The sequence below is a fragment of the Corvus moneduloides genome, chromosome 1, assembly GCF_009650955.1.
Source record: "Corvus moneduloides isolate bCorMon1 chromosome 1, bCorMon1.pri, whole genome shotgun sequence".
Classification (NCBI taxonomy): Eukaryota; Metazoa; Chordata; class Aves; order Passeriformes; family Corvidae; genus Corvus; species Corvus moneduloides.
The window spans coordinates 518457-531443 of NC_045476.1; the positions used below are offsets into that span (position 1 = coordinate 518457).

General features: G+C 53.9%; 1 protein-coding gene across 3 annotated transcripts in view; it reads right to left on the reverse strand.

Annotated features, from left to right (window-relative positions):
- SCAP (SREBF chaperone) overlaps positions 1-12987 on the reverse strand; it is a 42633-nt gene that overhangs the window by 8987 nt on the left and 20659 nt on the right. For all 3 annotated transcript variants that reach the window (XM_032116895.1, XM_032117730.1, XM_032116040.1), the window contains exons 5-13: positions 9041-9261; positions 8113-8218; positions 7138-7310; positions 6267-6393; positions 4953-5065; positions 4184-4278; positions 3546-3644; positions 2320-2535; positions 134-549 (exon numbers count right to left, since the gene is read on the reverse strand). In XM_032116895.1, the coding sequence (XP_031972786.1) occupies positions 134-549; positions 2320-2535; positions 3546-3644; positions 4184-4278; positions 4953-5065; positions 6267-6393; positions 7138-7310; positions 8113-8218; positions 9041-9261 (1566 nt within the window). The remainder of the gene's footprint in view (positions 1-133; positions 550-2319; positions 2536-3545; positions 3645-4183; positions 4279-4952; positions 5066-6266; positions 6394-7137; positions 7311-8112; positions 8219-9040; positions 9262-12987) is intronic.

A 12987-nucleotide genomic window follows, 5' to 3' on the forward strand; every position in this document is an offset into this window, starting at 1 on the left:
CAAGCACACCCAGAACGAGCCTCATGGAACCAGGTTATGTGAGTCAGGAGCACGAAGGACAGAAGGAAGACAAACTCTTGGGGTCAGCTGCCCAGCTCCCAGTGCCTCTGGCACTCCATGCCAGCCCACTTGCCTCTTGGCCAGGGTGATGTTGTAGTAGCTGAAGAGGGCTGGCCAGTGCCTGAAGGAAAGCTTCCTCCAGATCTCCTCATCCTCTGCTCCCCAGGTAACCTCTGCTTCTGTTCCCAGCTCCACCTGCCCGTTCCCTCTGCCCTCTGGTCCCTGGGCCCACGTGTGCTGGTTCGGCTCCAGCCCTGGCTTCTGCTCCCGCTGCTGCGTTTGGTTCTCCGACAGCTGGATTGGCTCCGATGGGAACACCGAGAGGTCGATCTTGGGGTCCCCAGCAGGCAGGACCCCTCCGGGAACGGGCATGGGAGGCAGGCCTGCGTCCCCCAGGGGACTCTGCTCAGTGACCTGGGATGTGAGGTAGGTGCGGAGCCCAGCAGGATCTGTGTAAACCAGGATTCCAATCCAGATCACCGTCCCGGCCTGTGCAGGATGAGCAGAGACACAGCTCCCTTCAGTGCCACCAGCCTGTCCCCTGCCTGAGCAGACCCACGGCACCCCAACCACAGGTACCCCACACTTCCTGCAGCCTCACTCCCAGCACCGCTCCTTGGGGAAGATCTGGAGCATGGCCCAGCACACACAGACCCTGGACACCACTTTTCCGTGATCCACGTGATGGTCAGAACCCAGCTTCTCTCCCCAAATGCACAGCAGGAAGGAGATTCCATGCTGGCAGCTGGGACCAGCATGTCTGGCACCTCCAAACAGGGCTGGAATGGCTCAGTTGGGGTTTTTGGATCCACAGGTATGCAGGACCCACTGCTCTGGGACCGTGTGGGGATTTAACTTAAACTGCCAGTGCTGGCTGATTGGGCTGGGAACACAGAGATCCCTCTAATTCCATTAGAGACATCCAAAACAGAGACGGGGGGGAAAAGCAGGGCCAGAAGTGGTGTGGCTGCAGTGGCTGTAAAGGGTGAAACCTTAAGCAAAATATCTCCTAAATGTCTTTAGTCCACACATGCAGGAACATACTGTGATTTCTGCTTGTAAAATCATCTCAAGGCTCAGCCAGCCTTGGAAACCTGCTTCTGGATCCCATGGGGCAGCACCAGACTCGCTTGGCAACCAGGACATGGAGGTGTGGGGCCTGGCCGGAGTGGTGCCCAGAGGGCGGGCAGGGGGTGCAGCCTGGCCGGGGTCGTGCCCAGAGGGCGGGCAGGGGGTGCAGCCTGGCCGGAGTGGTGCCCAGCGGGAAGGGCAGGGGGTGCAGCCTGGCCGGAGTGGTGCCCAGCGGGATGGGCAGGGGGTGCAGCCTGGCCGGAGTGGTGCCCAGCGGGAAGGGCAGGGGGTGCAGCCTGGCCGGGGTCGTGCCCAGAGGGCGGGCAGGGGGTGCAGCCTGGCCGGAGTGGTGCCCAGCGGGAAGGGCAGGGGGTGCAGCCTGGCCGGGGTCGTGCCCAGAGGGCGGGCAGGGGGTGCAGCCTGGCCGGAGTGGTGCCCAGCGGGAAGGGCAGGGGGTGCAGCCTGGCCGGAGTGGTGCCCAGCGGGAAGGGCAGGGGGTGCAGCCTGGCCGGAGTGGTGCCCAGCGGGATGGGCAGGGGGTGCAGCCTGGCCGGAGTGGTGCCCAGCGGGAAGGGCAGGGGGTGCAGCCTGGCCGGAGTGGTGCCCAGCGGGAAGGGCAGGGGGTGCAGCCTGGCCGGAGTGGTGCCCAGCGGGAAGGGCAGGGGGTGCAGCCTGGCCGGAGTGGTGCCCAGCGGGAAGGGCAGGGGGTGCAGCCTGGCCGGAGTGGTGCCCAGCGGGAAGGGCAGGGGGTGCAGCCTGGCCGGAGTGGTGCCCAGTGGGAAGGGCAGGGGGTGCAGCCTGGCCGGAGTGGTGCCCAGCGGGAAGGGCAGGGGGTGCAGCCTGGCCGGAGTGGTGCCCAGCGGGAAGGGCAGGGGGTGCAGCCTGGCCGGAGTGGTGCCCAGAGGGCGGGCAGGGGGTGCAGCCTGGCCGGAGTGGTGCCCAGCGGGAAGGGCAGGGGGTGCAGCCTGGCCGGAGTGGTGCCCAGCGGGATGGGCAGGGGGTGCAGCCTGGCCGGAGTGGTGCCCAGCGGGAAGGGCAGGGGGTGCAGCCTGGCCGGAGTGGTGCCCAGCGGGATGGGCAGGGGGTGCAGCCTGGCCGGAGTGGTGCCCAGTGGGAAGGGCAGGGGGTGCAGCCTGGCCGGAGTGGTGCCCAGAGGGCGGGCAGGGGGGGCCATCTCCCCACACGTACCATGATGAGGCGCTGGGCCAGGCGCGTGCGGGCGAAGAAGTAGATGACGCGCAGGCGCTTGGGAAGGCGCAGGTTGCGCAGCGAGGACGGCTGCAGGGTGATGGTGTGCGGCGTGTGCGGCGCCGCCGGGCGCAGCGCGGGAGGCCGGGCACGGCACGGGGCCTTCGCCGGCGCCAGGCACGACTCGGGGGGCAGCCGCTTGTTGAGGTCGGCCAGCTGGAACAGACAGGGAGAGGTGAGGGGTGAGGGATCCCTGGTGAGCGATTCTTCCCCCAGGGTCATGGTGGTGACTGTGTCTCCTTTCAGCACATTTATAGACTCATGGAATCACGGAATGGTTGGGATGAAAGGGACCTTACAGCACATCCAGTGCCAGCCCTGCCATGGCAGGGACACCTCCCACTGTCCCAGGCTGCTCCAAGCCCCAGTGTCCAACCTGGCCTTGGGCACTGCCAGGGATCCAGGGGCAGCCACAGCTGCTCTGGGCACCCTGTGCCAGGGCCTCCCCAGCCTCACAGAGAAGTTCTTTCTAATATCCAATGTAAACCTTCTCTCTTGTCTGTTTGAAGACATTCCCTCTTGTCCTGTCACTCCAGGCTCTTGTCCAAATTCTCTCTCCATCTTTCTTGTGGGGTCCCTTCAGGCCTTGGAAGGCGACAGCTAGGTCTCTAAGCTTTTCTTCTCCATGCTGAATAATCCCAATTCCCTCAGCCTTTCCTCACAGCAGAGCTGCTCCATCCCTCCAATCAACTTGATGCCTCCTCTAGCTTTGCTCCCACAGCTCCATGTCCTTCCTGAGAGTGTCTTTTCCCTCAAGTATCCTGTTCCCAATCCCTGTGTGTGTAACCAAGCAAGTACAGACCCAGAACTTTAACAGCTCAGGATGAGAGGAAACAGCCTCAAATTGACCAGGGAAGATTTAGGTTAAATATTAGGAAAAATTTCTTCCTGTAATGGGCTGTCCAGCACTGGCACAGCTGCCCAGAACAGGGGTGGAGTCCCCATCCCTGGGGAGGGGGATTTAGCAGCCCTGTGGATGTGGCACTTGGGGACATGGTCAGTGGTGAACGCAGTGGTGGTGCTGGGGAATGGCTGGACTCCATGATCTTAAAGGCCTTTTCCAACCTCCGTGAATTTATGGTTCTGTTCTTTTTCTCTTTGGGGAGTGAAATGCTTGGGCTGTGTCCCTCTCCTCCCCCGAGGCCAGGGCATGCCCCTGTGCCCACCTCCATGCGGCGGATGTCGATGGACAGCACCGTGGTGAAGAACAACATCTGCAGGAAGAAGTCCGACACCAGCCCGACCACGGCGAAGAGGCAGAACTCCTGAGGATGGGACAAAGGGATTAGCTCCCATTTCACCTCTGAACAGGGGACACTCAGCAGTGTTTTACTGACAAACCCTGTTATCCACCTCTTGAGGGTTTAGGGCTGGATGAGTCCATGTGAGAATCCAAGAATATTTATTCTGATTCACATTCTTTGTTCTTTTTGGCCACAGTCCATCAAAACCCGGGGACTCTGCTCCCAGGGAACAAGGGACAGGGTGAGAGGAAAAGGCCTCAGGTTGTGCCAGAGGAGATTTAGATTAGAAATTAAGGAAAATTTCTTCCCCAAGAGGGGCTATTGAGCATTGGAATTGCCCAGGGCAGGGGTGGAGTCCCCGTGCCTAGAGGGATTTAACAGCTGTGTGCATGTGGCACTTGGGGACATGGGCTAGTGGTGGCCTTGGCAGTGCTGGGGAACAGTTGGACTTGATGGTCTCCAAGGCTTTTCCAACCCAGACAATTCCCTGACTCTGTGATCCTACTGCCCACTGCCTCCCTGCAGTGCCTTGGGCTCTGTCCTGCAGCAGCCCCACTCACCTGGATGGCCGGGACCAGGGTGAAGTATCCAATGAGGATGATCCCAAGCTCGGTGGCCATGTTCTTCATGATGGACCAGCTCTCGTTGCTCAGGCCTGGGGAAGGGCAAGGACAGGTCAGGGGAGCCTCTTCACTGTGCTGGACGAGCACAGCAAAAGCAGCTGCATTTCCCCTCTTTAAAACCTGGAATCTACAGACAGCAGCCCAAAAAGGCCCTTCCAGGCTAAAATTCCTGAGTGCAAAGGCCCAGTGAAGTTCTGAGTCCTGTTTCCCATCTAGGATCCAAAGCACTTGTATTTTTAAAACTAAAATCAGCATCACTCTAGAATCTCTTCTCCCTGACGTTTAGAAACAACTTTGAAGATTGCAAATCCCATTTATCCTGGTGTGAGCACACTCAAATCCTTCCACAGGCACAGAGCATCTATAGAATGGAAAAGATAATTTTGTCACACATTCAGGGAAATTTTATAGGCCCTGTGTTCTGCACTTCAGATATCCATGACCTGAGGACACAGTGCCCAGTATCCACGCCACGAGATCCAGCTCTCCCCTACTAATATTTTTTTATATTTATTTAGCCTGTTTCAGTCAACAATCCCAAAAAGCAGTGCCCACAATGACAGCATTCTATTCTTGGAATTCAACACAAAAGGCTGCACAACTCACCTTGCTTCCTTCACAGAGCTGAATTAGACCATTCCCCCTCTCCCAGTGCCTGGCTTTCCCCAGTTTTGCCTCTCTGCAGTCTCCCAGAGCAGGATCCTACCTTGGGCGATGCGGAGCTTCACCTCCAGGTCCACGGGCGTGGACACAACGGACTTGGTGAGGACCAGCACGTTCTCCAGGCCAATCACCACCACCAGGTATGGGAATATCTCTCTGGAGGAAACAGAGGCAGAACTGAGGAGGAGATCCGTGGGGAAAAAGAAGGGAAAGAGGCAAGTTTGGAGCAAACAGACCCCTGGGAGTCGAGGTGAGGAGACACCACCCTGTGCCCCAGTCCCTTCCCTCAGTGTCACACTGTGACAAGGAAAAGGTTTGTGTTTCCTCTGCCTTGGGGAGAAATCATCGTTTTTGCAAAGCTGCAGGAATTCCTGGGAAACGCCCGCTGTGGAGCACCACGAAATTAGTCTCGGTGCTTCCCAGGGTGGGGACAGAGCCCTTTGCTCTCCAGCATTGGGTACAACGATAGAGATGGACCTGAACACCCTGTGAGGGACTGGGGGTGGGTAATCAGTCACCAGGGAAGGGCAGGGAGCGTGTCCCACTTCCTTTAAGGATCATCCCATCCCACCCCTGCCACGGGCAGGGACACCTTCCACTATCCCAGGCTGCTCCCAGCCTCAATGTCCAGCCTGGCCTTGGACACTGCCAGGGATCCAGGGGCAGCCACAGCTGCTCTGGGAAATCCATTCCAGTCCCTCACCACCCTCACAGGGAAGGATTTCTTCTGTCTATCTCACCTAAATTTCCCCTCTTTCAGTTTGAACCACTGCTCCTTGTCCTATCACTGTAGTTCCTGATGAAGAATCCCTCTCCAGCTCCCCTGTAGGCTCCCTCAGACACTGGAAGGGGGGAATGTCAGTGAACGTCCATAGTGAGTGAAAAAACCACCAATACCAATAAGCCTCTCATGGGCAGCTTCTCGTTCATGCCCAAGAATCCAAAATTCAGCAAGAACAACGCAGGCCTGCCTTTAATTAAAGCATTTTCAGCTCACAACTGTGTGAGCCCTCCAGGCAGCACCAGGACAGGACAGCAATAGGAGATAAGCTCCTTAGGGATGGGAATCTCTAAACAGGGAGAATGGAGGAGGCTGTGGGAGAGCCTGCTCAGCTCCAGGAATAATGTGTTATCCCAACAATTCCTCCTGCTTTAGGCACACAGAGCCAACTGCCCAGCAATAAGGAATCTCCAGGAGGACTGGCCAGCAGAGGAACACATCCCCTGCATCCCTGGAGAGCCGTTGATGCTGATCCCGCCCAGCAGTGTGTCCAACACATCACAGGACTTGTTCCCCAGCCTGGGGGCTCTGTTCCCACAGCATTCCCCGTGCACCCCTGGCAGGGCTGGCACGTACCCTCCGTTGAGCGTGGGCGTGAGGCCGAACAGGGTGCAGAGCCCCACGGACATGAGCAGGGAGCTGAGCACCGTCACCACCGCCGCCAGCGCCAGGCCCCACTTGGACTTCACCATGTCGATCTTCCCTGGAAAACAGCGCCCAGCCCAGGTCACCAGGGGAAGCAAACGGAATTAATGCCAGTGGAGGCGGGATGCTCGTCCTGCCTGGCTTCAGGAGGTCACTGGACATCCCCCAGCCCAGAAGGGAAGGTATTGCAGTGCTCCTGTCTGAAATGCAGCTCCCAGAGCCTCCCAGTACAAGGGTGGGACATGGGACAACGCTGGTTCACAGCTCACACCAGTCCCAGCACTGCACTGAGGTGGGAAAAACCGAACTGAAATGTGGCCAGAGAGGTCTAAACCCACCAGCTCAGAACACGTGTCTGCTCTGTCTGATAATGCATGAAACAAACTGGGAAAAAAGGCATTCCTGTGGCATCTAAGAGTGCCTAAGACAGAAAACACCTTGGAAGATATCCCAGAATCATGGAATGGCTGGGTTTAGAAGGGACTCTAAAGATCCAGCGTTCCACCCCCTGCTGTGGGAAGGGACACCTTCCACTATCCCAGGCCTTGGACACTTCCAGGGATGGGGAAACACCTCCAGCTGGGGAGGTGTATCACAAGGAACAACACCACACTGGCTAAGAGGGGCAAATTAGCAGCAATCAGGTAAACAGTTACTAATTCTCCCCATGACAGTTCAGGGTAAAATTCCAATACCACCTCTCCCGCTGAAACGGCTGGGAAGTGCGGTGGTGTCACAGACAGGAGTCTGCACCCCTGACCCCACAGCCAGGTGCCAGCAGTGCAGGTGCCCCCGAACCTACGTGTGGAGAAGTAGATGTAGGCGAAGAGGATGATGTAGGTGGTGACGAGTGGGATGAGCTCAGCGATGCCGATCTCCTCCTTGAAGTGCACGTGGACCACATTCTCCTCCCGCAGGCTGCAGTTGGGGCTGGGGTGCAGCAGCTTCAGGCGGGAGCGGAGGCTGCTCAGGAACCTGGGGAAGAGCAGCACGTCACTCACCCTTTCCCAAAGAGCAGCTCGCAGTTCCTGCGGCAGCGCAGCAGGAGGAAACTCCATGGATTCACACGGACCAGCAGAGCGTGGCTCTCTCCAGGCCTTGCTCCCAAACCTGCTCCTCGCTGGCCCAAACCACCCAGACACTGATTTCTACAAAGGTTTGCTGCGCAGACTCACCAAGACTTTATTTAAAGCAAAGGCTCACCAACCACAATCTGGGCCCTGCGGAACAGAACACGCCACGGCCTCAAACACCCCTGGAATTTTGCCAGAATTACAGAATTCTGTGTAAAAATGGCTGATGGAAGGTGCCACACAATGGCCCTCAGGGCTCAGTTCTCTGGAAAAGCAAGTTTCGACTCCTGTGCTGCCAATTCCATTCCAGGCATCTCTTGGGGAATTCTGTGCAGCTCAGAGGTCTCGGATCCACTCAGTCCACGCCAGTTTGGCCAACACTGCCAAAGTGTTTTCACCAGTCAATCCAGTGCTTACTGGTAGGCAAACCAGTCTGTGTACAAGGAACTGGGTCAAACCAGAGCCACTGGGCCCTGGATGCCACAGAAACTCCCCCTGGCAGCTCTCGATGCTACAGACCCTGTTTCTGAAGAGGAACTGAGAACTGAGAGTATTTCATTTCCTTAAAACACAGCAAATTCTCTCCCCAGAAAAGCACCTTCCGAGATGCAAGATACTCTAAACCACAAGGAAATAGGGGGTAAAGAAAACCATGCCAACATCAGAGTGGAGCAAACAGCAGCTGTGCCCAGAGCAGCCCTCACCTGGAGTCGTAGCGCTGCAGCCCCAGGGTGACGGTGTAGGACACCACGCGCCGCCGGTTGTACAGGTTCACCCCGCTGTACCTGCCGGGCAGCCCGAACAGCAGGTCTGCAGAGACAGGGATGGACATCAGGGAGCAGCACACACGCAGGACAGGGGGGCAGAGGTGTTCCTTGTCATCAGCAGCAGTGGGAACGGCTGCTCTTATCCCGTGGGATATCCCGCACTGCCCGGTGCTCGGGGGAGACCCCACGGATGGGCTTCACGCCTGATGCAGGCTCCACGTGCTCCAGCCACAGCGAGCTCACACTCTGGATGCTCAAAAATAACCTTTAAAGCAAACTTCCTTTGGGGTTACAAACCCCTTTTCAGACATGTAATATAATACATTATACACTTCCAGAACTTTGAAGTTCCTTTAAAACCAAAGGATTCAACATGCATTTAAACCAGCACTTCCTCTGGCATTATGGAGCCACTAATGATCCCACACATGGTAAGAGGGTTTTTTTATAAGTAAGAGATAAAAATACTTTTATGATATCCATTGTCAGCTCAGGCTGTGTGCAAGGAATTAGAACACACCAGGGAGCAGGATGAATGTTGATTTATCTGTGTCAGTGAGGCAGCCTTGAGTGTGACAGAGGGAAAAGCCAGAGCATGTGTAAAGTGAGAGGAACAAAACCCTGCTATTTTTACCTGCAGAAAGGAGCCTGACTGAGTGATTTGTTCACTTCCCACAAATACAGATCAGGGCTCCAATACACATATAAAGTGACAGACAACAGACTGGGCCGCTTCGGCTGCTGTGAATGACAAAATACTGCCCAACTTGGCACTATCAGCAATCCAGGTGTTGGAATTAGCGAGGATGGAATAACAATGAAGCTGTAGGCAACTCCCAGCTTCCCTGGCTCTCCAGCCCCTCACCTTTGAGAGTGGTTGACGTCTGCAAGGTCTTTGGTTCATGCTGGTGGATGGTTTTGATGATATCTGGGTCGGCATTGAAGCGCTCGCGGTCGTTCTGCCAGAAGTTCCCTGGGGACAGCAGCAGGCAGCCGTGCTCCGGGAGCAGATTCCGCAGCTTCCTGAGGCCAGGCAGCAGGTCTGTCACCTGGAGACAAACCTCCTCCAGGCTCCTGACCCCGGAGCTGAAAGGCAAGCACAGGGCTGTGGGACAAAACCGAGGCAAAGGCAAAGCTTTTGGAGAGGAGCATCGCAGGCACCTGCCTCGGGTGTTGCTGCTCTTCCTCCTCACAGCTGAGAACAGGAGCTGGGTCTCCCTGGAACTGTGAACAGGCTCCAGAATTCCATCAACATTCCCTGGGTGCTGCCTGACCACACAGCTCTCGCTCCTCACCCACGTCTGGTGCCACACTTTCATTTCCACACTTAACAGAGAAACTCTCTCTGGAATTTTTCCAGACCTCAAACCCCTCTCCACACCTCTCTCCACACATGCAATGGAATGTTTTACAGGAATCCTGGTCAGCTTTCCTGAGTTGGATCCCTTGAGGTGCACAGAATGCTCTAAAATGCACCCAGGATTCAATGTCTGCACCTGGGTGTGGTGTCTTCCCAATTCCTCTGCATAGTGTGGAAAGGAGAATTTCCTTAGAGGTCCAGAATTCCATACAGGTGTAACTGGTATGAACTGGAACCACTAATTCAAGCAAGACTCAGCTTGGGTTTACAACAGGCCCTGGTGGGAAGGGTCAGTGACAGACCCAGCTGTGGGACAGAGAAGTGTAACAGGACATCTCAGCTCACCAGGAGCTGATCTGCTGCTTGTCACCCGCTCAGGTAACTCAGCCAGGACAAGTGTCTCACAGGGAGTTATTGTTCCTGTCTTGCAGGGGTTATTCTGGCTCCACGGGGTTAACACTGGTCTGGCATCTCCCAGCTGCCCAAAAACACCTCACTGCTGAAGTGAGGTCAGAAAAGGAGCTGCATTTCTGACTGACAGACACCTCACCAAACTTTCCCAAAACAGAAATCTTCTGTACATTTCCCTGGACAGCCTTTAAAATTTTTAATTGACACTGGAGCTCAGACCTCTTTGATTACTCCCAAGGATGCTAAAAAGCTAAACTTAGGTTTTAAAAATAGAAAAGTTAATTTAGCTGGCTTTAATGGAAAAAATATTCTCTCTTACACTGCCACAGTCTGTTTATGGTACCTGGGGAATGACTTCACACACATTTGTGATTGCAGATCATCAAGAAAACATTTTAGGATATGACATCCTTAAAGGGAAACTTTGGCAATTACCAACCAGGGATGTTTGGTCCTGTGGACCCAACAAAAACCCCACAGTAATCTTTCTGGGAAAGGTAGGAAAATCAATCTCTTACAAACGGCTCCAGTTTTTCTTGCTTCTGCTGTAGCTAAGGTTAAACAGTACCCTGTGCCTCCTGCAGCCAAACAAGGCATAAAGGAAGTAATTAAAGATTTAGAACAAAGGGGCATTACATTTAGGACTCATTCTGCTCAGAATTCCCCTGTTTTCCAGGTGATAAAAGCAGACAGAGCTGGCATTTAGCTGCTGATTATCAGGGCTTAATGCTAATGCAGAACCACCCCCTGCAGCAGGCCCAAATACTGCAGACCTCACTGCTACTCTGCAGGCAGCTGCACACAAAGGGATGGCAGCTTGGGATAGAACAGACATGTTTTTTATGGCCCCAGTTCAGGAGGAATAAACCCAAATCTGCATTCCCTTGGGAAGGAACACAATCCACCTTCACTTGCCTAGCTCAGGGATATGAGCACCCACCCACCATAGCACACAACGCTTTAGCTGAACTCCAACAAATAAAAACTCAGGAAGGAGTGCAGGTTTATCAGTGCATTGATGCTGTGTTGGTAGGAGGTGAGGAGGAGAGTGCAGTAAGAACAACAGCACAGGATATCTGGAATAGATTAAATGGGGAGGGGATAGAAGTGCCCTCAGCTAAGAGTCAAAGTCCCTCTAAAGAGGCAGAATTCCTGGGAGCCTGGGGGGTAGCAGGCTAAGCTGTAATTCCACATGAAACCATTACAAAATTAGATGCTATATCTACCCCCACAACTGAAAAGGAACCTCAGAAGATACTTCGGGATACTGGAGAAATCATTTTCCTGGATTTTCTATAATAGCAAGACCCTTGCAAACATTAATGAGGAAAACCCAAAACTGGCAATGGCTTGACAGCCACAAACAGGCTCTGCAAACACTGATAGAGGAGTCACAAACATCACTTGGGCCAGCTCATCCCAGTGCTCCTGTAATGGCTGCTGAATGGGATTCTGCTGAACACAGGACTTACTGTCATATGTTCCAGAAAGGGCCACAGAGACCCAAACAACCATTAGGGTTCAGTTCCACAGCATTTAAAGATACTAGAAAGAGAAACACTGCCTGGGAAAAGGGATTGTTATCCCCGACCTGAGCTCTTGAATGAGCAGAAAAAGTTCAACAGCATCAACCTGTGAAAATCCAAGGACCTTTCAGTCTGTTGGCCAGTGTTAAGAAGGGCAGTGATGCAGAGGCAATTGCACAAAGAGTGACAGTACACAGATGGGGTGGGTGTGCCCAAATGGAAGGCACTAAAACCCTACGAACTTCAGAGAGCTGTGACTCCAGACAGGTTAGTTTGACAACAGCCATAAATCTCGTCCTGTACTGGATGCTCCTGCATTCACTTCACACCCTGAAGCTGGAGATGTCTGGTTCCCTGATACCTTAGCCAAACGCACTGATGGGAAATGGAGGTACAGAGCAGTTGCTCTGAACACTGAAACAGGAGTGGAAGTAGTGGAAGAAGTAGTAGGAAGTGCACAGGTGGGAGAGTTAAAGGCTGTACTGCTGGCAGTAAAGGAGAAAACAAAGCCAATCTGTGTTGATTCTTACGTGCTCTGGGCTGGTGCCACAGTTGTTGTGTCAGTGGGAAGCACTGGATTGGCAAGTGAAGGGAAGAGAGGCTTGGCAGAAGGAAGACTGGAAGTGGTTGTTGTTACAGGCCCCATCCCATGGACAAATGCACACAGGATGGGGCAGAGCTCATGCAAATGACCAAGCTTTACAGACTCATTGGAACAACAAGGTGGATCAGCTGACAAAAATCAGGAAGATAAAAACTGATCAGTGGAAGCTCCACAACACTGGTGTGGATTTGGTGAGTGGTTACACTGGAAATTAGGGCATACTGGACAAAAAGCTCTATTTTTTGCAGCACAAAGCAGGGGCTGGCATTGACCAGGAAGATGTGTCAAGGCATTCTCACAGTGTCCCCAGTGACAGCTGAAGCTTGAACAAAATCATCCAGACCTGGCACTGCCTTTACAGATCAAAGGTAACAAAACACTCTGGTCCTCTTAGATTCTCTTGGGCCTCTGAAGACATCCAGTGGTTACAGGAACACACGACCAGGGGTGGGAGTGGTCTCTGGGCTGTCAGTCACTGCCCAGAGCAGGCACGCTGATGCCAAAGCTACTGTTTCAGGACTCAGTGACTGGTTTTCCAGCCTCCCTGTCCCAGACTCTACACAGAGTGACAAGGGATCACACTGCACCACTGTGATGGGGCAAGACTGGGCCAAAAAAGAAGGTATTAAATGGGTTTTTAATAGACCTCATTATCCCCAAGTAAATGGGATTGTGAATCGTGCCAATGGTTTGCTAAAGCAGTGCCTTAGGCCACGTGAATCTGGCTGGGATAAAAGGTTACCCTCTATGTTATGTCAGATATAATAAATAACCAATATCAGACATAATAAATAAATATCATAAACAAATAACACACATATATATTTATTTTTATTTATTTTATATATGTGTTTGTATCTATATATAAAAATATAAACAAATATAATAAATAACTGATATGGACCAAGGGG